Source organism: Panthera uncia, chromosome D1 (genome assembly GCF_023721935.1).
Source record: "Panthera uncia isolate 11264 chromosome D1, Puncia_PCG_1.0, whole genome shotgun sequence".
In the NCBI taxonomy this organism is placed as follows: domain Eukaryota; kingdom Metazoa; phylum Chordata; class Mammalia; order Carnivora; family Felidae; genus Panthera; species Panthera uncia.
Window position 1 is genome coordinate 40,060,363 of NC_064808.1, and position 24,189 is coordinate 40,084,551.

The 24,189-nt window shown below is 35.9% G+C and overlaps 2 protein-coding genes across 3 annotated transcripts in view; both read right to left on the minus strand.

Annotated features, from left to right (window-relative positions):
• The window catches only part of LOC125913211 (L-lactate dehydrogenase A chain), a 968,541-nt gene that overhangs the window by 912,939 nt on the left and 31,413 nt on the right, over nt 1–24,189 (minus strand). The window lies entirely within an intron of this gene.
• NUCB2 (nucleobindin 2) overlaps nt 1–24,189 on the minus strand; it is a 41,023-nt gene that overhangs the window by 11,840 nt on the left and 4,994 nt on the right. For both annotated transcript variants that reach the window (XM_049618198.1, XM_049618207.1), the window contains exons 2-5: nt 23,004–23,155; nt 9,482–9,625; nt 8,600–8,707; nt 4,802–4,928 (exon numbers count right to left, since the gene is read on the minus strand). In XM_049618198.1, coding sequence (XP_049474155.1) covers nt 4,802–4,928; nt 8,600–8,707; nt 9,482–9,625 — 379 coding nt within the window. In that variant the 5' untranslated portion in view covers nt 23,004–23,155. The remainder of the gene's footprint in view (nt 1–4,801; nt 4,929–8,599; nt 8,708–9,481; nt 9,626–23,003; nt 23,156–24,189) is intronic.

Sequence of the window (24,189 nt, forward strand, 5' to 3'; positions counted from 1 at the left end):
TACAAAAATGTGTGTGCATGTATATCTTGATGTATATAGACATGCATATATTTCCTACCTCTGTCCGATGAAAATGCCAAGAAGAAAATATATTCCAGAAGCAATGAGCACACTTAGTGCCAGTCTTTGGTCTGTGGGACCAAAAGAAATATCATTTCCCACTAAAAAGAACCAGGAATCCTCAGATAAATGGCTCATTCCAGGGCTGGGGCAGGGTAGGTACAAGATGAGCCTGGAAGATTTTGTTATACTAGAAAGTAAGAAACTGCTAAATTTAGTTCAGTTAAGCTTTCACTGAATTCTTAGTATGGCACTGTACAAATTTTACTTTATGAAGAAAAGATTTGTTATAAGACCCAGGCCTAAAGGATATGACCAGACAGTGAAATACATGAAAAGATGCTTAACCTCACTCAAAACAGGAGAAATACATATTAAAACTTTACTATTATATCATCTAAAACTTTTTTAAATTTTGTTTACTTTTATTTTGAGAGAGAGAGAGAGAGAGCATGAGCAGGGGAGGAGCAGACAGAGAGGGAGAGAGAGAATCCCAAGCAGGCCCTGCACTGTCAGCACAAAGCCCGATGCAGGGTTCAATGTGGACCTCGGACTCACAAACTGTGAGATCATGACCTGAGCTGTAACCAGGAGTCGGACACTTGACTGATTGAGCCACCCAGGTGCTCCAGAATGATAAAATTCTTAAAGTTTGAAGATACATACTATTAGCAAGGATGTGAAAAATTATTGCTGGTAAGAGTATGTACTGACACAACCTCTGTGGAGGTAGCAATATCTATCAAAATTACAAACACATACACATGTATACAATTTCTCTATGGGGAACTTATCCTACAGATAATTTTACATGGATAGGCAGTGATATATGTACAAGAGTATTTGCTAGAAATAACCCAAATGCCCATTGCCAGAGGCCTAGTTAAATAAATTATGGTATATCCATATAATGGAAATCTATGCAGCATAAAAAAAAAATTTTTTTTAATGAAGATGGTGTCTATGCACTAATACAGAAAGAACTCCAAAATATGTTGTTAAACGAAACCCACAGGGCACAAAATGCATATCATATGCTATCTTTTGCATAAAAAGAGAGGGAAAAAAAGGCCGTTATTTTTATTTGCTTATATAAGAAGGAAGAAACAGAAGGATTATGTTCAGGGCAGTGAGAACTGATAGAGTACAAAAATATCAGAGCACTTTTGCTATATGCTTATACTTACTCTTTCTGGTTTTAATGAATGTGAATGTAGTACCTACTTTAAAAATTACACCAAAAAAAAAGGACCCTTTAAGTCTTTCTTCAAATTATTAAAAATTTTAATTCAAAAATTCTGAATCCATGAGAAAATATTCATAAGTTTTCTAAGCATCAGACCGTTTTCTTTAGATAATGAAATTTAGCCCCTGTTTAGAATAAAGAAAACACTGCCAAGATTGAGGGGATGGAGGTTGTCTAAGAAGAAAGTAATCTCAAAACACCTTAGGCCTCAGGGCGCCTGGGTGGCTCAGTTGGTCAAGCGTCCAACTTCGGCTCAGATCATGATCTCACTGTTTGTGGGTTCGAGCCTAGCGTCAGGCTCTGTGCTGACAGCTCAGAGCCTGCTCCCGATTCTGTCTCCCTTTCTTTCTGCCCCTCCCCTGCTCATGCTCTGTCTCTGCCTCTCAAAAATAAATAAACATTTAAAAAAAAAAAAAAAAAAACACCTTAGGCCTGGCTTCAAGGATGGAATTACCCTCTATGTCTGACCACCTGAAGTTCAATTTACCTCTCATTGATATCCTTAATCCCAGAATAATGAGTATTTGGTACTTGTTTTCTACATCTACTCACTGGCAGGGAGTTTAATGCTCTACACAAGCATTTCGCCAATATGATCCATTGACCAGAAGTACATGTTTAAAATGCATATTACTCATCCCAGATTCAGAATATCTAGAGGTAGAATCCAGTAATCTACATTTTTTAAAGATTTTTTTAAAGGTTTTATTTATTTTTAACAGAGTGCAAGCAGGGAAGGGACAGAGAGAGAAGGACAGAGGACCTGAAGCAGGCTCTGTGCTGTCAACAGAGAGCCCAGTGTGGGACTTAAACCACGAGATCATGACCTGAGCCAAAGTTATACGCTCAATCGACTGAGCCACCCAGGTGCTCCCAGTAATCTGCATTTTTAACTAGCTCCCCAGGTGATGCCTACGTAATCTAAAGTTTAAGAACTACTATTCACCATGAGTAAACTTTCAGATGTTTATTAATGTCTATGAGCCACCCAGATAACCAACCCATGGGGGCACAAAGACACAGGAGCCAGCTTGAAGGGTCTCCCACTTGTCAAATCTGACCTCTTGGTTTTGTTTCATAATTAGAAAGGCCATTCCAAGATAAAGAAATTCACCTACGTTGTCATTTAGTACTTTTATGGTATTATTTTCTACACTGAAGTCTTTGATTTATTTGTACTTATTCTGATGTATATGAGCTAGAGATCGAATTGTACCTTTTTCCAAATGGCTATCCAACTGTAGCAACACTATTCTTTTTAAAAATCTATCTTTATCCAACTAATAATGAGATACTACTTTCTTTTTTAATGTTTATTTATTTTTGAGAAAGAGAGTGTGAGCAGGGGAAGGGGGAGAGAGAGAGAGAGAGAGAGAGAGAGAGAGAGAGAGAGAGAAATCCGAAGCAAGCTCTGGGTTGACAGCAGAGAGCCCGATGCAGGGCTCGAACTCACAAACCGTGAGATCATGACCTGAGACGAAGTTGGATACTTGACCAACTGAGCCACCCAGGCATTCCAAAATACCACTTTTAATCAAACTAAATTCTAAATGTAGTTACTTTTATTTCTGGAATTTCTTTTATTATTTTTTTAAATTTTATTTAAATCCAACTTAGTCAACATATAATGTAATAATGGTTTGAGGAACAGAATTTAGTGACTCATTACTTATATAACATCCAGTGCTCTGGAATTTCTATTCAGTTCCACTGGTCTTCCTACTTGTATGCCAGAACCATACAGTTCTAGTGACTGAGACTTAGTGATATGTTTTAAGACTTCATATATCTCTCAAGTCCTTCACTGTTCTTCTTTTTCAGAGGTATATAGTTTATCTTGCTTGTTTCCTTTTTTCATATGAACTTTAAAATTAACTTGGCTAGTACCAGGGGGAAAAAAGTATATATTTTTATTTGGGTCATGTTAAGTTAATAAATTAACCTAAGGAAAACTGACCTGTTTATAATGTTGAGTCTTTGTATCAAAAAGATGTTATGTCTTCTCATTTTTTTCAAGTCTACTTTTGCATCCTTCAGGAGTATTTTAAAGCCTTTGGTATAAGTCTTACATATTTCTTAATAGGTTTATTCTAGGTAGTTTATCTTTGTTGGTATTGGGAAATGGAGTCTTCCATTGTATCTCATAACTGGCTGTTATTTGCATATGAAAAATTGATTTCTGTATATTCAGTTGAACTTGCTGAATTTTCCTGGTGTTTATGCTAAGTTTTTTAATCAATTACTTTTAGTTTCCAATATATAATCATATCACCTGCAAACAGAAATGGTTTTATCACTTCCTTTTCAATTACTTTACCTCCACTTTTTTTCATTTGTAATTGTTTTGGCTAGTACCTCCAATGCAATATTGATTAGTAGTGGTGATAGTGGGCATCATTGTCTTGTTCCTGATTTTAGTTAGAAAACATACTTGTATTTCCCTACTCAGTATGATGTGGTTGAGTTGGACATCCCGATCATGTTACAGAAGTATCTATTGACTACTATTTTATTACTTTATTACAATTAAGAAGGGGTGCTAAATTTTGTCAAAGGCCTTTTCTGTAGATATGCTTTATGAGACTACTTTCTTATCTCTGGATATTTTCATATTTCAAAAATTCGACTTCATAGCTATTTAATCTTCTCATTGTCTAAAATTAAAAGAATATGGGAGCACGAATAGGCAGAGCACAGAGGATTTTTAGGGCAGTAAAACTACTCTGCATGATACTAGATTGGTAGATACATGTCATTATAGCTTTGTCTAGACCCATAGATGCACAACACCAACAGTGAACTCTAATGTAAACTATGAACTTTGGGTGATTATAATGTATCAATGTAGGTTTATCAGTTATAACAAATGTACCACTCTGGTGGATGATGGGTGATGTTAGTAATAAAGGAGGTTATACATGTTTGGGGGCTAGGGGTATTTGGGAAATCTCTGCACCTTCCCCTCAACTTTGCTGTGAACCTTATACTACTCTAAAAAAAATCAAATCTAAAAAATTTTAAAAATTTTTAATTTTTTTTGAGAAAAAGAGAGTGTGTGGAGAGTGTGGAGGAGGGGGCAGAAGGAGAGGGTGAGAGAGAGAGAGAGAGAGAGAGAGAGTCCCAAGCAGGCTCCAGGCTCAGTGCAGAGCATGATTCAGGGCTCAATCCCACCACCCTGGGATCATCCTGAGCAAAAATCAAGAGTCAGGGGCTCAACCGAATGAGCCACGCAGCTGCCCTATTCTTCTTCTTGTAAGCTAGTGGCTTAATTCATTACTTTTCTTTCATTCTTCCTTTATACTGACATAATAACTTAAGGCTAATCATTTTGATTTTTGAATGATGTAAATGGATTACCTATTTTAAAAATTAAATTTTAAAAAATTAAGAGAAGGCAAATCAATACTAACATTAAATTTTGACAAGAAAAACATGGTATGTGCTGACCTCCACAACCAAATACTGAAAGTTTCCTACTTTTTCTTTAGCACTTACCTTGAAGGGAATCCAATTTCGCTTTAATTAGCATTCGTAACCTTGCCACTTCTTGCCTCTTCAGCTCATCAAGTTTTGTCCTCACATGGTGACTTACTAAATCCAATTCTTTGCTTAGCCTCCCACTCTGTTAACAAAATTAACAAATTAGTTTTATTTATTACATTCCATTTTTAGACCAGACACAATATATTAAAATTTGGGTTATGATAAAGTAGTGATAAATAATTCTAATTAATTTAGATAAATTTGATATTATAAAAAGAATTTCTCTCAGAAGACACTCAGTTTGTAACTCTAAAATCAAAATATCTAAAAACCATATATTATGAAAAGAGCCCAAATGTCCATCAACTGATGAATGGATAAAGAAGATGTAGTATGCATACATAAAAATATATTCAAAATGGATGAAAGACCTAAATGTGAGACAGAAAACCATCAAAAGCCTACAGGAGAACAGCAGCAACCTCTTTAACACTGGCTATAGCAACTTCTTACTAGACACGTCTCTGGAGGCAAGGGAAACAAAAGCAAAAATGAACTATAGGGACTTCATCAAGATAAAAAGCTTCTTCATAGCAAAGGAAACAATCAACAAAACTAAAAAGCAGCCTATGGAATGGAAGAAGATATTTGCAAATGAAATATCTGATAAAGAGTTAGTATCCAAAATATATAAAGAATTTATCAAACTCAACACCCAAAAAACAAATAATCCAGCTAAGAAATGGGCAGAAGACATGAACAGACATTTTTCCAAAGAAGACATCCAGATGGCTAACAGACACATGAAAAGATGCTCAACATTACTCATCAGCAGGGAAATGCAAATCAAAACCACAATGAGATACCACCTCCTACCCGTCAGAATGGCTAAAATTAACAACACAGGAAACAAGAGATGTTGATGAGGATATGGAGAAAGGGGACCCTCTTACAATGTTTGTGGGAATGCAAACTGGTGCAGGCACTTTGGAAAACAGTATGGAAGTTCCTCAAAAAGTTAAAAATAGAACACTCCACAATGCAGAAATTGTACTACTAGGTATTTATCCAAAGGATACAAAATTGCTGATTCAAAGGGGCACATGTACCCTGATGTTTATAGCAGCATTATCAACAATAGCCAAATTACGGAAATAATCCAAGTGTCCATCACCTGATGAATGGATAAAGAAGATGTGGCTCATATATACAATGGAATATAACTCAACCATCAGAAAGAATGAAAGCTTGCCATTTGCAACAATGTGGATAGAGCTAGAGCAAAATAAATCAGAGAAAGATAAATACCTTATGATTTCACTCATATGTGGAACTTAAGAAACGAAACAGATGAATGTAGGGGGAAAAAGAGAGGCAAATCAGGAAACAGAGTCTTAACCATAGAGAACAAATTGAGGATTACTAGAGGGGAGGTGGGTGGAGGGGATGGGTTAAATATGTGAGGGGATTAAGGAGGGCACTTGTGATGAGCACTGGGTGTTGTAAGTGATAAATCACAAAATTCTACACCTGAAACTAATGTTACACTGTATGTTAACTAACTGGAATTTAAATAAAAATTTGGAGAAAGAAAGAAAAGATAAAAATAAAAGCCACATTAATTTAAAGCATAATTAAAGCACAAAGGAGAAACTCAAAACGTGACTTGAATTGTAAAATGGTACAGCCACTTTAGAAAACAATTTGGCAGTTCCTCAAAAAGTTAAACACAGAATTACCATATGACCCAGCAATTCCATTAGTAGGTATATATCTAAAGAATTGAAACATATGTTTACATAAAAACTTGCACTTGAATGTTCACAGCATCATTATTCACACTAGCATAAAAAGTAGAAGTAACACTGTTCAGCTGTAAAAAGAAATGAATGTACCCATATAAGCTACAATACAATGAACCTTGAAAACATGCTTAAGTCAAAGAAACCAGACACAAAAAGCCACAGACTGTATAATTCCATTTATGTGGAATGTCCAGAATAGACAAATCCATAGAGGTAGAAAGTAGATTAATGGTTGTCAAAAGTGGAGAAGAGGGGGGAAAAGTAGAGTGATGGCTTAACGGATACAGAGTTTCTTTTGAGGGGAAATGAAATTGTTTAAAAGGAGATATCGATAATGGTTGCATGTAGATACACTAAAACCCACTGAATTATATGCTTTCAAGGGGAAAGTTTTAAGGTATGTAAATTATATTTCAATAAAGTAATTTTTTAAAGTAACATGGCCACATTAAGCTTTAGTAATTCTATATACAAATAACTTTTCAAAATTCACCTTTTTTACATTGTGTCCTTTGATTACTTTTCTCATAGATGAATAATTAGATACATATTCCAAAATTTAAGAAACAAAATAGCTAGTAGTTTACTTTCTCTTGTTTATAAATGCATTTGCAATCACAAACTGCAAATCTAGCAATCAGGCAGATAAACCTTTTAGGACTGAATCAACGGGGCCTGCTGAGGAAGATTAAAAAAAAAAAAAATGAACCCCTTCCGCCCACCCCCCTCCCCAAGGAAGACCAAGAAATAATGTTCAGAGAGTAAGAAGGAGAACCAAGAGAATGTGCTGTTATGAAACACAAAGCAGTATGCTCAAGGAGAGACCGGTCATCATTAATACATAAAACAATGGTTCTCAAAGTGTAGTCCCCAACGCCAACTGGGAACTTTAGGAAATGCAAGTTCTAGACTTACTGATTCAGAAAGCCTATAGGTGGGGGCCAAGAAATCTGTGTTTCAACAAGCCCTAAAATCTGAGCACCACTGAGATAAAATAAAAGAGTCCAGTAAGAATAGGAATAAAAAGTGTTTACTCTATTTGCCAATTAAGAAATAACTGACATCCTTCATGAAAGTATACTCAGTGGAGGGATGTGGGCAAAGCCATGATCTTTCCAGTTAGCAATACTTGGGAAGTGAAGAAATGTAGTATGATTCCCCTTTCAAAATACTTGGCTGAAAAGGAAAGGACAAATTCTAACTTTTTTCACCCATTTTCTCCTGAGAAAAGAGTCTTTGCTGAGCTATTTATAATGATCCTGTTGACTTGAGTTTTATTGTCTATTTTAATTCTTCTATCTTTTTCACTGAATAACTATTTAACTTACTTCATTTTGTCTCTCCCTTCCTTAATAAGGAATAGGAATTGACTATGAAAAGAAGACAGTTATAAAAGTATTCCCTGTATTGGGACGCCTGGCTGGATCAGTCAGTAAAGCACATGACTCTTGATCTCAGGGTTGTGAGTTGCCCCACATAGGGTATGGAGCACACTTAAAAAAAAAAAAAAAAAAAAAAAAAAGTATTCCCTATAGCAAACCAGGATTATCTCCCTATTATATTTCCCATTATCCACCTGTTCTGTTATCCACAAAAAATGTTCTTAACCCTACCTGAAGTAGATAAGAGACACTAAAAGTTCTATGTTAAATATTATTCACCCCAGGAAATTAGTTCCACAGGGCAAATTAATTCTTCAAAGGAAACACAAGATTGTTCTCAAGACAATTCGAGGAAATTATTGGCAGAATTCCTATTATCAGGAAGAATGATTTCCCCCCTTCTTCCATCACTTCATACTGAATTATGTGTCCATGCTCTACATCTCCAAAATATATTATACTCCCATCATATATTCATCCTATTAATCTTTTTCTAGGTATTACTTATTCAGAATAAATTCTAATTTCTTTAAGAGCCTGGAAAGAGTCCATCTTTGTATTCCTAGTACTCAAGTCAGTGTCTGAGATGCTTTAATGTTTGTTAATTATTTAATTACATTTACCTTTATTTCCTCTATGTCTGCTTTCTGTAGCTTTTCTCTGAAATGATTATCTGTTTCCAGCACATCAATCACTTGCTTAAGATATTCGTCATAATAAAGTCCAGTATCCTTCAAATTAAGAAACAAACAATAATGTTTCTGAAAGTTTTTTCTTCCCTGCATCTAAAGATCTCAATCCTAAAAAATAAAAAAAATAAAAAAAAAAGTCTAACAAAATGGCACTGAGGTGTATCTACTTTAACAGCTTGGACAAAGTCAAAAAGCTATACTTCTCAAATGAAAAATTTTATATCAGAACCAATATAATGTTTTATTGTTACATAAAGGTACATTTTCTATACGGCTTAGACAATGAAGACTTAACTGATAATATTATTGGTTTTACCCCATTGTCACCTGTCTTTCCTCATTACTATCTCTCCTTTGAATATGATACAATGTTTGCTTGGCTGGTGAGCTCTACATTGGAAATGTATTATGATTGGGCACCTGGGTGGCTCTGTCAGTTAAGCTCTGACTTCAGCTCAGGTCATATTCTCAGTTTGTGAGTTCGAGCCCCACATCAGGCTCTGTGCTGCTTCAGACCCTCTGTCTCCCTCTCTCTGCCCCTCCCCTGCTGGTTCTCTCTCTCTCTCAAAATAAATAAATAAACTTAAAAAAAAAGCATGGAAATGTATTATTAGGATTAATTCCCCTATGCATTATTTAATATATGACCTACATAAATAAACATTGTCTAATATTAAACAACTTATGCTTATCCAATACTCTTTCACTGCCATTTCAGAAATAGTTCCTAAATATGCAGTTTTATAAGTAATAAATATTAGCAGCATTTAGTTAAAATTCTTCCCATAAGGTTATATTTATCATTTCACTTACTGGTGGTTCTATCTTTGCGCTGTCCACAGGTTGAGTATTTTTTACTTTTGTCTTGTCTATGTCTATAGGCACAGCTTCAAGAGCAGAACGTAGACAGGTAACCAAGAGAAAACAATATTGTATTAAGATAGTCCTCCACCTCATCTGAAATAAAGGTATAATTTTAGATAGTAAGGTCTTGAAAAGATGCCTTCAAACTATATATACATGCATTCCCAATGCCATGTTAATAACATATCCAATTTCAAGAAATTTAATACAACCAAATAATTCTAGAAAGATGTTAAAAATAGATTATAAGTTATCCAAAATAATACTTTAAACAGATCACTAAATAAAATCAGGGGAGAAATGCTTTTCAACCAAAATTAAAAAGACAAGTAATCAAAACTTTAAAGTTTAAACTGTTTATAGTATAAGAAATCATTTAGTTCATTATAAAAGCTTCAAATAAAGATGATAATAAGGTTCTCAAAATCTTTAAAAGCAAATAGCCCAAATTTAAGAAAGGGAGAAGTAAGGAAAAATTGTATTTTTTTATTAAAATAATAGGGAGCTAAAATTGTTTCTAGACATATTTAATTTAGCTTCGATCTAATTTTGAAAATAAGTTGCTCTATAAATATAAGTTGATTAAAACAGACAACTATTGGGGCACCTGGGTGGCTCAGTTGGTTAAGGGTCTGACTTCAGCTCAGGTCATGATCTTGCGGTCTGTGAGTTTGAGCCCCGCGTCAGGCTCTGTGCTGACAGCTCAGATCCTGGAGCTTGTTTCCTATTCTGTGTCTCCCTCTCTCTCTGACCTTCCCCCGTTCACGCTCTGTCTCTCTCTGTCTCAAAAATAAATAAACGTTAAAAAAAAAAAAACAAACCCAGACAACTATTTTCTTAACCTTATAAACATTATTTTATCATAGCCAGTAGTAATTTGATAAAAATTCTTTTTGGACAATAATCTTTCAAATAAATAGGTCAATAAAATATCAAGCTTGAAACAAGCAAGCAGCAACTATTAATATTCCCACAATATTATTCAAACTTTGTTTATTCAAACAGTTTCTACTCCATAAGGATCTTAGTAGCTCTGGAGGATCTACTACAAAAATGAGAATGAATAAAAATTGCATATTTAATTGATTTTATACATATAGATTCATGTTAGGGTCCAAGTCAAATATAACAGTCTGACCGTACATATAGAATATGCATCATTTAACTCAGAATCTCCCAAACTTAGCTGGCTATGGACCTTTTTTTAAGTCACATGTTTTTGTTTTTTGTTTAATTTTTTTTTATGTTTATTTATTTTTGAAGGAGAGAGAGACAGAGCGTGAGGGGGGAGGGGCAGAGAGAGGGAGACACAGTATCCGAAGCAGGCTCCAGGCTCTAAGCTGCCAGCACAGAGCCCGACGCAGGGCTTGAACCTGTAAACCACAAGATCATGACCTGAGCCTAAGTCGGAGGCTTAACCGACTGAGCCACCCAGGCGCCCCTGAAGTCACATGGTTTTATCCATAGAACACAATTTGGAAAAGAGTACACTGCCTCTCATTTTTACCACAACCCTAGATAATAGATAAGGCAGTGGCTCATTTTACAGATGAAGAAAATTTTAATGAAAACAATTCACTCATGGAGCATTGTCCTGCATTAACAAAATTACTAGAACTCACATTTTAGTGCTATTCCTAATATATCAGAATTTTTTAGCATCTTTATTGAGATATAATTCTCATGCCATAAAATTCACCCATTTAAGGTACAGGATTTGTCTATTCTGTAAAGATGCTACTCTACGTTTAGTTCTCAAACCTGAAGGATCAAATCTCATGGGAGCTTGATTCTCAGGCTGTCCCCAAGACCTCTAGAATCAGAAGCTCTAGGGTGGGAGCCAGAATCTTTTTTAACAAACTTTCTGGGTAATTTCTACATACGTATGCTCAAGCCCAAGATTGATTCTTCTCTAGGAGACTAGTTCCTCAACATGATCATTGTGAGTAAATGTTTTTCAGGATGAAATGTTTGGGAGATGTTGGCTCAATGAAGCTAAATAAGTTTTTGTCTTTGCAAGACTTTCAGAACCTGTGATGGCTTACTATGCACTATGAATCTTTAATAGAAGGATGACTTGTTTCTCCACAGAATATGTTCCCATCATGAATCATCTACTCTTCCCACAATTATTTTTTTTATGACAAACAAGGTTTATTTCTCATTCATGCTTCATGCCCATTACAGGTGTATGTTTTGTTTTTGGTTTTGGTTTTTGAGATATAATTTACATGCCACAAAACTACCTCTTTTAAATTATGCAGTTCAGAGGTTTATAGTATATTCATACGGTTGTGCAATTATCACCACTATCTAATTTTTTAGAACACTTTCATCATTCCAAAAAGAACCTGGTACCTATTAGCAGTCACTTGCCATTCCTTCATTCTCCCAGCACCTGGCAACCATTGATCTACTTTCAGTCTGTATAGATTTTCCTAGTCTAGACACTTCCCATGTATGGAATCATACGATGTGTGGCCTTTTGCATCTGGCTTTTTTTATTTAGCACTATATTTTCAAGGTCCAATCACGTAACACGAATCAGTACTTCATTCTTTCGTATAGCATTTGTATAGGCGGTATTTTAACAATTCAGGAGTTGATAGACATTTGGGTTGTCTCTACATTTTTTGGCTAGTTTGAATAATGCTACTATGAACATTTGTGTCCAAGTTATCGTGTTAACATGTTTCCAATTCTTTTGGTTATATATCAAGGAATGGAATTGCTGGGTCAATTTGGTGACTCTATGTTTAAGTTTTTTTTTTTTTTAATTTTTTTTTAACGTTTATTTATTTTTGAGACAGAGAGAGACACAGCATGAACGGGGGAGGGGCAGAGAGAGAGGGAGACACAGAATCGGAAGCAGGCTCCAGGCTCTGAGCCATCAGCCTAGAGCCCGACGCGGGGCTCGAACTCGCGGACCGCGAGATCGTGACCTGAGCTGAAGTCGGACGCTTAACCGACTGAGCCACCCAGGCGCCCCTCTATGTTTAAGTTTTTGAGGAACTGCTAAATTATTTTCCATAGCACCAATTTACATTTCCACCAGCAATAGATGAGGCTTTCAATGTTTCCATATCCTCACCAACACGTGTTATTGTCTGTCTTTTTTATTATAGCCAACCTACTAGGTGTGAAGCGGCATCTCATTTTGATTTTGATTTCCATTTCATTGGCTAATAATATTAAGCATCTCTTCATGTATTTATTAGCTGTATCTGTACCTTTTTTAAAAAATTAAGTATCACTGAGTTAGTTGTTTTTTAAAAAAAATCTGAATTCTAACTTCTGTTACCTTTGCAAGTCCCATGGGGCCCTGCAAATAGGCTGGCCAAATGACCATTAAAAAGGATAATAGTTGTGGGGCGCCTGGGTGGCTCACTAGGTTGAATGTCCGACTTTGGTTCAGGTCATGATCTCATGGTTCCTGGGTTCCAGGTCCACATCAGGCTCTGTGCTGACAGCTCAGAGCCTAGGGCCTGCTTTGGATTCTGTGTCTCCCTCTCTCTACCCCTCCCCCACTCACGCTCTGTCTCTCTCTCTCAAAAATAAATAAACTTTGCGCACCTGGGTGGCTCAGACGGTTGAGTGTCTGAATTCGGCACAGGTCACGATCTTCGGTCTCTGAGTTCAAGCCCCGCATCGGGCTCTGTGCTGACAGCTCAGAGCCTGGAGCCTGGAGCCTGCTTCAGATTCTGTATCTCCCTCTCTCTGCCCCTCCCCCACTCATGCTCTGTCTCTCTCTCTCTGTCAAAAATAAACATTAAAAATTTTTTTAAATAAATAAATAAACATTAAAAAAAAAGGATAATAGTTTTAAGGGCAGTCATGGCCAAAAAGCCCAAATTGTGACTTAAACTGCTCCAGTCAATTTTGATGTCTTCTACACAGCTTCTAAAGCTGAATCAGGTCTCCATGGCTCCTAACATGATACACATATAGTTGGAAAATGAATAAGCACTAACATGATTTGAATAGTCTTTCTATAATGTGCATGCAGAGAGTCAGATGAGTGATATACCTCTGTAACTTCATTTTGCAGGCCTCATCAGGAACTGTGACTATCCCTTGATATGGTCAATCCAGAGTTTAGAAGAATCTTTCACATAGACTCCTCCCCTCCACCCTGCAGTAACTCCAATGTCCCTTAGACTCTCCTCCTTCTACCATACAGCACACACACACCAGGGAAATATATAAGCAGTCCTGTATCGGCAATTGGCAGCTATGTCACATATTTTGAAATATGCTCTTTTTAAAAATAGCATCCACCTTTACACAAGAGAAGCCTGAGATTAATACAAATAAATTACAGTTATTGAATCTTGGAAGTGGATTTCCTTTTACAGTTTGTCTCTTCTCTCACCATCCTGTCAGATCTGCCATAAATGAGAAGGCAAGTCAAGAGAGGAGCATGTTTGTACACATGAAAGTAGTGTGTGTGTGTGTGTGTGTGTGTGTGTGTGCACGCACATCTCAACATCCAAAGTGATAAAGTAACAAGAAGTCTCTGGGTATCTACCCTAAAATATTAACTGAATTCATGGCTTACTAACTTTAAATTGGGTCCCAGACTCATTACAAATAACAACAGAAACCACCAATTGAGTGTTTACTATGTACCAAGCAGTATACTAAACTTTTTCTTATATTAAATAATTAATTCTTACAAAGACTCTGTGAAATAAATATTATCCCCATTTTAAAGTACAGGAAACTGAGACATATCAGTTTAAAAACCTGATCTGGGTCACACAGGAGTAAGTCATATAGCCAGAGTTTGGGCCTGGGACCAACCGACTCCAAAGCTTCTGACTGTTTTTAAGCAGTGGTTCTCAAAGTGTGACCCCTGGGCCAGCAGCACCAGTACCACCTGGAAGTTTGTTAGAAATGCAAATTATTGGGGCACCTGGGTGGTGTCAATCCCTTAAGTGTCCCACTTCAGCTCAGATCATGATCTCTTGAGTTTGAGCCCCACAGCACAGAGCCTACTTCAGATCTTCTGTCCCCCTCTCTCTTTGCCCCTCCCTGGCTTGCTCTCTCCCTCTTTCAAAAATAAATAAACATTTTTTAAAATGAAATTATCAAGGCTTCCTCCAGACTTTTAAGTTGGAGAATCTTTGGGAGTGGGGGGCACAATCTTAACAAGCCCTATAGGTAATTCTGATACATGCTAACATTTGAAAACATAATGCCTCCCTTTGCTCTATCATTCACAAATGTACTCTGCAAAGAAAGACAAAGAGAATGCTTATCTGTAAAAGTAAATTTACATCCTCAAGGAACAGAAAAATGGGTGTTATATCTAAGAACAGTAAGGCAAAATTAAATTTGGGTCTATATTCTAATTCTAGCTGCACCACTCAGTTGCTATAAGATCATAGGTCAATTAACTTTCCCTGCTTGTTTTCTTATTTTTAAAAATAAAGGATTTTTTTTAAAAGGGAATTTAACTAGACCTCAGTATTCTTTAAGCTCTTAAATTCTATTATCACTTTTTTTTTTGTCACAGATCTTTTTCTGTTACGTTATTAGAAATGCTAATAAAATTGCTTGCACTCACACCAATTGTATAAAATGATTAAGTTATATGATTTATAAATGCCTTTAAATTAAATATTGCTTATTCAGCCAGTTTCAAATTACATGAGTAAAGCAAGTAGAAGATCTGGGTGCTGGGATACAGAGAAAATAAAAATCAACTACCAAAGAAACTTCCTATCTACATATAATAAAAATGAGGTAAAGCCAGAAACATTTCATTCTTTGGATACAGAGTGCCCTCTGATCAAACTTACACCTTGCTTCTGGAAGAGAAAGCTCCTCCTTGATATCAGGTTTAGCGATTGCCAAACTTGTATTTCATTCACCCTGGATTTATTTTTACTTTTGCAGGAAGGAGATAATGAATTGTGACTGCCATTTCAAAACCAAAAACAGTTTTACTTTTTGATAATTTTAGAGGACAAAAGACTGAGAGTTCAAGGGGAAACTTGTTTGTTTTCAAATCAAATACAACAGAACTGATAAAAAATAAATACAACCAGATGCAGAAAGACACATGCTATATGATTCTATTTATAACTAATAAATAGAATAGATCTAATATCCAGAATTAGCAAACCTATAGAGAAAGAAAGTAGATTAATGGTGCTTAGGATTACTGGTGGACAGAAGCAGGAATGAGAAATGACCACTAATGGGTATGGGGTTCGTTTTGGGGGTAATAAAAATGTCCTAAAATCAGACAATAATGATGGTTGTACAACCTTGTGAATATATGAAAAATTGTACACTTTTTTAAAAGTGTGAATTTTATGACATGTGAATCAATTTTCAATTTTTAAAACAGTCGTGACAAACAGAGCAAAAAATCTGAGCCTATAAGAATGTAAACATAAGAAAAATGACAAATACAATTTACAAACCTCATTAACCTGTAGAAGTGTGGAAGTATAAACTAGCCATTCACCTTTTATAATTTTTATATTCTTAGTGATTTTTATCCACTTAAACTATCAGTACTAGAAAGTAAGTAAAAATCTTGCAGTATGATTTTTGGATTTATCTGTTTTCCTTATAATTCTGTCCATTTTATTTTAATATTTTGAGGCTATGAGGCCATGTTATTGAATGTACACAAATTGAAGATTTTCTAACTTTCCAGTGGATTTAATCTTTTATCATATTTTGGTGACCTTTATACCCCAATTTGACTTAAGATCTATTTTATTTGGTAGTAATATAGCTAAACTAGTTTTCTTTTGATTAGTATGTGGAGACACACACCCACGTACACACACACACACACACACACAGACACACACACATTTTAATCTAGTCTACTGATCTCTGTCTTCTAACTGGAGTATTTTCTTTGTTTATATTTAATCAAATTACCAATAATGTACTTAATCAACTTCAAAATGCACAATTTCCTGAGTTTGACATCTCAGAAATCAGAGAGTATTTTCAGTTAATGGAATATTACAATCATGGTTCACTAAGTGGCAATAGCAACATAATCTACTGTCTGCACATGAACCTTATCATAGCTCTTCCTACTCCATTTCTACAGATTTAGTTTTTGCATTGTTGGTACTTCACAAATTGAGCTTAATCACCATTTTAAATGTGATTTCCTTCAAAAAGGATTAAATTATGATTTGGCATTGAAATAGAGTTGTTTGGGGGGACTGGGTGGCTCAGTCAGTTAAGCATCCAACTTCAGCTCAGGTCATGATCTTGCAGTTCATGGGTTCAAGTCTCCCCATCAGGCTCTGTGTTGACAGCTCAGAACCTGGCTCCTGCTTCAGATTCTGTGTCTCCCTCTCTCTCTGCCCCTCCCCCACTCATACTCTGTCTCTCTCTCTCAAAAATAAATAAACATTTTAAAAAACTTAAAGAAAAAGGAATAGAGTTATTTTGTAAACATAAAAATGAAGTAGCTGGTATTAGTGAAACAAATGTTTTATGTTAAAGGAATAAGAGCAACTTCACACTTTCTTGTAAAGGAACAAGTAAAATATTTTACCTGACTTTAGAAAGGAAGATATTCTCAAGTAGAAAAACTGGATTATACTTTGTTACTGAGATCCAACAAGATTACCCATGAGTAGCCAAACAATGCAAAGGATGATAGTAGAAACTAATAGTGCCTCCAAGAAAATGTTTAAATTACAGTAAAACCTTGGATTGCAAGTAACTTGTTCTGTGAGTGTTCCGTAAGACAAACATTTCTAATAAATTTTAAGTTGATAAATGAGCAATGTCTTATAATATAAGTAGTATGGGACACCGAATGTCACATGATCACAACTGAGCCAATGGTTCTTGAAATTCACATTGATATACAAGTGCTTTGGATTACAAGCGTGTTTCCAGAATGAATTATGCTCACGAACCAAGATTTTACTGTATATGGAATATGAGGCTGATCTGGTGGATTCATGCATCATAAGGACAAATGTCAATTTATCAGAAACTTCCTACTAACACTGAACAAAAGCTGCATAATTTCCATGAAATTTGAGGGAAAAACAAGCTAAATTTAGTCAATAGGAAATGCTAACAAAATCCCACTGTTCTTTTCTTTGACCTGCCTGAAAATGGTGCACCAATGCTGAAGGTGCTAACTAGTTTGATATCCTGAGAATGCGTTAGAAAGCAGCATATCATGGTAACACTATTCATAAATGCCTATGGTCGAAAGTTGCTGCCATATCAAATTTAAATTTTAAATTTCCCAAAAATGTTATTGTATGCATAAAAGGATGGGTAGTGGTGGACAGCAGGGAATGGATGATGGCTGAGCCAAAGGAAGGCTAGCTAAATCTGGTTTGAATGTCCAAGAGCCCTCTATAACCTGGTAAGTGTATTAGTCTAGTCCTTGATACATTGTGAGGCCATGTATCTGAATATTTAAAGAACAGGATGCCTGAAAAGTAACACAACTTCATGTTATTCTTGATGTCATGTCTAGACCATTGCAATCTTCAGTGTTTTAGTCAACAAACCATTGAAGAAGGGGTATCTGAAAACTTTCTGTTGTCACCTTCAAGGAAGCACTGACATCAAAGCTTGCCAAATGAGTGTCAGAAGCTTGGAAGAAAATTCCAGGCAAAGGAGCTTGAAGAACTTCCCGGAAGAAAATCACCCTCACTCTCCATAGTAGAAAGAACAATGTTATATAGAAAAACAGATATTGACAAGTCTGAAATCAAGAAAGTGTTTCATAAAGATTCAGACTATGAATGTGCAAAAGTCTTAGGAATACTTTAACTAATTTCTTTATGTATGCCCAAAAGTGATGTCAGAAAAATATCTGTCTAGGTGAATCTAAAAATGCACTTTCAGTAAACATAAAATGAAACTGAAAGTGGCAAAGCATAGTGTCATAGTTTAATTGCCAGTATTTTTTTCTATATGATATATACTGATGTGTCTTGATATCAATGAAGTCTTAGGATCAATGAAATACCCTATTTTGGTTTTTTTAAATCTACATCTTCTTTTGGACTTTCTGTTTATCCTCCCTCTTTAATTATTTACTTCCTCTCCTTTCTTGCCTTTTTTGTTTGTATTTTATTAGTGGAGGATTTAAGAAATACTCTTCTCATGGGACAGCTGGGTGGCTCAGTCGGTTAAGCTCAGGTCACGATCTCACCATTCATAGGATCGAGTCCTGCGTCAACCTCTGTGCTGACAGCATCGAGCCTGCTTGGGATTCTCTCTCTCCTCTCTCACTGCTTCTCCTTTGCTTACTCTCTCTCTCTCTGTCTCTCAAAAGAAATAAATAAACATTGTAAAATTAAAAAACTAAAAAATAATAGAGGGGTGCCTGGGTGGTTCAGTCGGTTAAATGTCTGACTTTGGCTCAGGTCACCATCTCGAGGTTTGCAGGTTCCACCCCTGCATCCGGCTCCCTGCTGTCAGCACAGATCCCACTTCGGATCCTCTGTCCCTTTCTCTCTCTGCACCTCCGTCACTTGTGTTCTCTCTCTCAAAAATAAAAATTAACATTAAATTTTTTTTTAAACTAGGGGTGCCTGGGTGGTTCAGTCAGTTTAAATATCTGACTTCGGCTCAGGTCATGATCTCGTGGTTCATGAGTTCAAGCCCCACTTGGGTCGGGCTCTGTGCTGACAGCTCAAAGCCTAGAGCCTGCTTCAGATTCTGTGTCTCCCTCTCTCGGTTCCTCCCCTGCTCGTGGTCTGTCTCTCTTTCAAAAATAAATAAATATTTTTTTAAATTTCTTTTAACTTTTTTAAAAATAGAAAATACTTTCTCCCTCTAACAGTTTCTAATCTTTTAGTGTTTATTCCAGAAGTAATTAGGACAATTAACTTACTAATGTCCTAACTTAGTAATGAAAACATTCACTTCTTTTTAAAAAACATTTTTTTTAAATTCCAGTATATGTAACCATGTTTTATTAGTTTCAGGACTACAATGTATTGGTTCAACAATTCTATGCATTACTCAGTGCTCATCCTGATAAGTGTACTCTTAATCTTCTTTACCTATTTCACTCATCCCCACACCCACCTCCTCTCTGGTAACCACCAGTTTGTCCTCAAGATCATGTCAAATGTGTCAGATACAGACTTACAGATTTTCATAAACTCAATAACATGCAAATGCCCATACAAAATAAGGAGAGACGAGGTATAAGGAGAGGCAAAAGGAAGATGGGGAAACTAACCTACTTTTCTTCCAATATCTGGGCAGTAAGAATGGCCTCCTTTTCTTTATCACCCTCTTCTTCCATAAGAAGAAAAGATATCTAAAGAAGAGACCTGGGCAGAACTCTGCTGAAACAGTAGACTGATTGAACCAGAACAGGCAGATAATATATGTTGTAATGTCAAATGATCTGAAATTCCAAATCAGTCCATGATCTCCATTCAGACTGCATGGAAAGCACTGTGCACAAGGGCATCGGAGCCTTGGGCAAAATTACAAAGTAAGCAGCATTCTGAAACCTCTTCTAGAATTTAGTAGATTAAAAAAATAATAATTTCCCTAAATTTCCAAGTCCTAAAAGGAAGCTTATCTCTCTTCTCCTGTCTCTAATAAATCAAAATTCCCATTCACATACAGAGGTGGATTTTTTAACTATTAATGCCTACCGGTAGTTATCCAGATCAAGTTTACTTGGGGTGTGTGTGTGTGTGTGTGTGTGTGTGTGTGTGTGAGAGAGAGAGAGAGAGAGAGAGAGAGAGAGAGAGAGAGAGTTTCCTGTTTGATTGCAGGGAAATATCCTGGAAATGGTTAGAAAGAATGGTCATGGGTAAGACGGGTGGAGAGTACAGAAAACAGAATAGCTTGTTTCTCTTGCCTTATAATAGGAATTCCTCCTTCATCTACCTTCTTCCTCCTTCATCCACCTTTTTCTCCCTCTCTCATCTCTCCTTCATCTACCTTTTATTCATCTACCTTTTTCCTCCTTCATCTACCTTTCATCTACCTTTTTCTCCTTCTCACAACCCTCCTCTTTTACTCTTCTTTTAAATTGTATTGAAGCAGGGGCGCCTTGGCGGCTTGATCGGTTAAGCGTCCGACTTTGGCTTAGGTCATGATCTCACGGTCCATGAGTTCAAGCGCCGTGTCGGGCTCTGTGCTGACAGCTCAGAGCCTGGAGCCTGTTTCAGATTCTGTGTCTCCCTCTCTCTCTGCCCCTCCCCTGTTCATGCTCTGTCTCTCTCTGTCTCAAAAATAAATAAACGTAAAAAAAAAATTTTTTTAAATAAATAAATTGTATTGAAGCATATATTCTATAATCTATTGTACATATTTATTTAGCAACTATTTATTAAGTGTCCACTATGTACCAGATATGCTAGATAACAAGATAAAACAAGATAGACATGGCCCTTACCCTTGTAGGCCTTTCAATCTAGTGTAGAAGGTAGCCTATCAAATAAACAATTGCAACTCAAAAAAAGCTGTTTATAAAACAATGCATAGCATGACCCTTTTTTTGTTAATTAAAACATCTTTAAAGGCATTAAAATAGTATTTGTGGGGCTCCTGCGTGGCTCAATTAGATAAACATCCAACTCTTGATTTCAGCTCAGGTCATGATCTCACAGTTGTGAGATCCATACTGAGCAAAGAGCCTGCTTAAGATTCTCTCTCTCCCTCTCCCTCTGCCCCTTCCCAGCTCGTGCTATAAATAAATAAATAAATAAATAAATAAATAAATAAATAAAAACTTCTACAACTCAACACCAAAAATAACAGTAATGATAAAAAAATGATAAATGATAAAAAACAGTAATGATAAAAAAATAGGCAGAGGACCTCAACAGGCATTTTTCCAAAGAAGACATAGAAATGGCCAACAGACACATGAAAAGATGCTCAACATCAGTGAGCATCAAGGAAATGCAAATCAAAACAATAATGAGATATTACTTCATACCTCTCAGAATGGCTAAAATCAAAAACACAAGAAATAATAAATGTCAGCAAGGATGTGGAGAAAAAGGAACCCTCATTCACTATTGGTGAGAATGCAAGCTGGTGCAGGCACTATGGAAAACAGTGTGGTTGTTCCTCAAAAAAGTTTAAAATACTCACGAAGCCAAGACTACACCGTATACACTGTATGTTAGCTAACTTGACAATAAATTATTATTTTTTAATATATGAAATTTATTGTCAAATTGGTTTCCATACAACACCCAGTGCTCATCCCAAAAGGTACCCTCCTCAATACCCATCACCCACCCTCCCCTCCCTCCCACCCCCCATCAACCCTCAGTTTGTTCTCAGTTTTTAACAGTCTCTTATGCTTTGGCTCTCTCCCACTCTAACCTCTTTTTTTTTTTTTTTCCTTCCCCTCCCCCATGGGTTTCTGTTAAGTTTCTCAGGATCCACATATGAGTGAAACCATATGGTATCTGTCTTTCTCTGTATGGCTTATTTCACTTAGCATCACACTCTCCAGTTCCATCCACGTTGCTACAAAAGGCCATATTTCATTCTTTCTCATTGCCACGTAGTACTCCATTGTGTATATAAACCACAATTTCTTTATCCATTCATCAGTTGATGGACATTTAGGCTCTTTCCCTAATTTGGCTATTGTTGAGAGTGCTGCTATAAACATTGGGGTACAAGTGCCCCTATGCATCAGTACTCCTGTATCCCTTGGATAAATTCCTAGCAGTGCTATTGCTGGGTCATAGGGTAGGTCTATTTTTAATTTTCACAATAAATTATTTTTAAAAAATTAAAAATAAAATTATCATATGGTCCAGTAATTCCACTGCTGGCTATTTACCAAAGAGTATGAAACCACTAATCCGAAAAGATATAAGCTCCCTTCTGTTCACTGCAGCATTATTTATGACAACCAAGATATAGAAGCCACCCAAGTGTCCATCCTTTGATGAATGGATATACTGGAATATTAGTCAGCCATAAAAAAAATGAAATCTTGCCATTTGCAACAACATGGATAGACCTAGAGAGTATAATGCTAAGAGAAATCAGTCAGAGAAAGACAAATACCATACGATTTTACTCATATGCAGAATTTAAGAAACAAAACAAATGAACAAAGAAAAAAAGAGACAAACAAAAAAGACTCTTCACTATAGAGAACAAACTGGTGGTTTCCAGAGGAGAGGTGGATGGGAGGATAGGAAAAAATAGGTGAAGGGGATTAAAAGTACACTTACACTGATGATGACTGACTAATGCATAGAATTGCTGAATCATTATATTACATACCTGAAACTAATATAATACTTTATGTTCATTTTACTTGAATTAAAAGAATAAAAAAGGGAAAAATAGGTAATTTTTATACACGTAAGTCCCTTGATTATTTTGTTTATTGGGGTCAATTATTCTAGAACAGAAAAAAAGGGAAACTGAAGCATTACTAACAAAAGAATTACTGAACTTTGTGCCTATCTGTTTTTATTTTTTGCTCTCTTAACCGATCACTTACCTTCAGAGAGATAAAGAATTTTTATCTCCTTTTTACAGATCAGGCAACTGAGATCCAGAGAGGTAAGATGATTTGGACAGTATCAAATTAGTGAAGAGATGGTTCTTGGCTCCTAGGTCAATGCTTTTCACTAAAAACTGACTCAACAGGTTCTAAATGAAAAAAAAAAAAAAAAAGAGAGAGAGAAAGAAAGAAAGAAAAACAGTATTTTTAACATAAACTTAGCCTTATTACAGTGGTAATGGCATATGATATTATATATTTGTCACATCCTATGAAAAGAAAAGTACTAAATTTTTATGATGTGTAAGGAGACCAAAATATATCATAATCCAGTGGGAAGGGGAAAGAGAAATATTAAATAAATAGGATCAAAGACCACAATAAGCAAAGATATTAATGTATTATACCAAGGCTTTACCGTATTTCTTGTAAATAAGAATTTAGACTAAAAGCCTATTTTCCTCAGCAATGAAACTTCACGATATAGGGTCAGTTTTCCCATTAAATCCTTAACTCAATTTTTTCTTAAAATCCTTAACTAGAATCTTTCTTTACCCTTACCATCACTTTAAAAAACTAACCTTCGTCCCAGTCTCAGTCACAGTGATCTGTAATAAAGCAAAATAGCTTAAATCTTCTTTTTTGAAACCCCACTACCTGTAAAATTCAGGGTGGTTGGCTCACGTGCACACTCACTGGTGAACAAAATGAATTACTTTTAAACAGTCTATAAAGAAAATAAGCAAATAAAATATCTTCAAATCTTAAGAATACATGTATTTCTTTCTTTTTATGGTATATCAAGATAAAATCATCTAAGCATGAGAGTAGTCATATGCATGTTATATGTTGGAAAGGCATACGACTTCTATTAACACAGCATGGTCAAAAATAAACAAACAACAGATTGAATCCTTACCATTCCCCATTTACTGACAAGCTATTTGCCTCTCTGATTCTTAATTTTCCTACCTATAAACTGAACTAATACTTCTTCATAAGTTTTTCATTGGATGAAGATAAGAATGAATACAAGGTAATTAGCACAATACATGGCAATAGTAAATGCTCGATAAATATGAATGCCCTTCGTGTCTTTGAAAATGAAACAGCTATGGGGCGCCTGGGTGGCACAGTCGGTTAAGCGTCCGACTTCAGCCAGGTCACGATCTCGCGGTCTGTG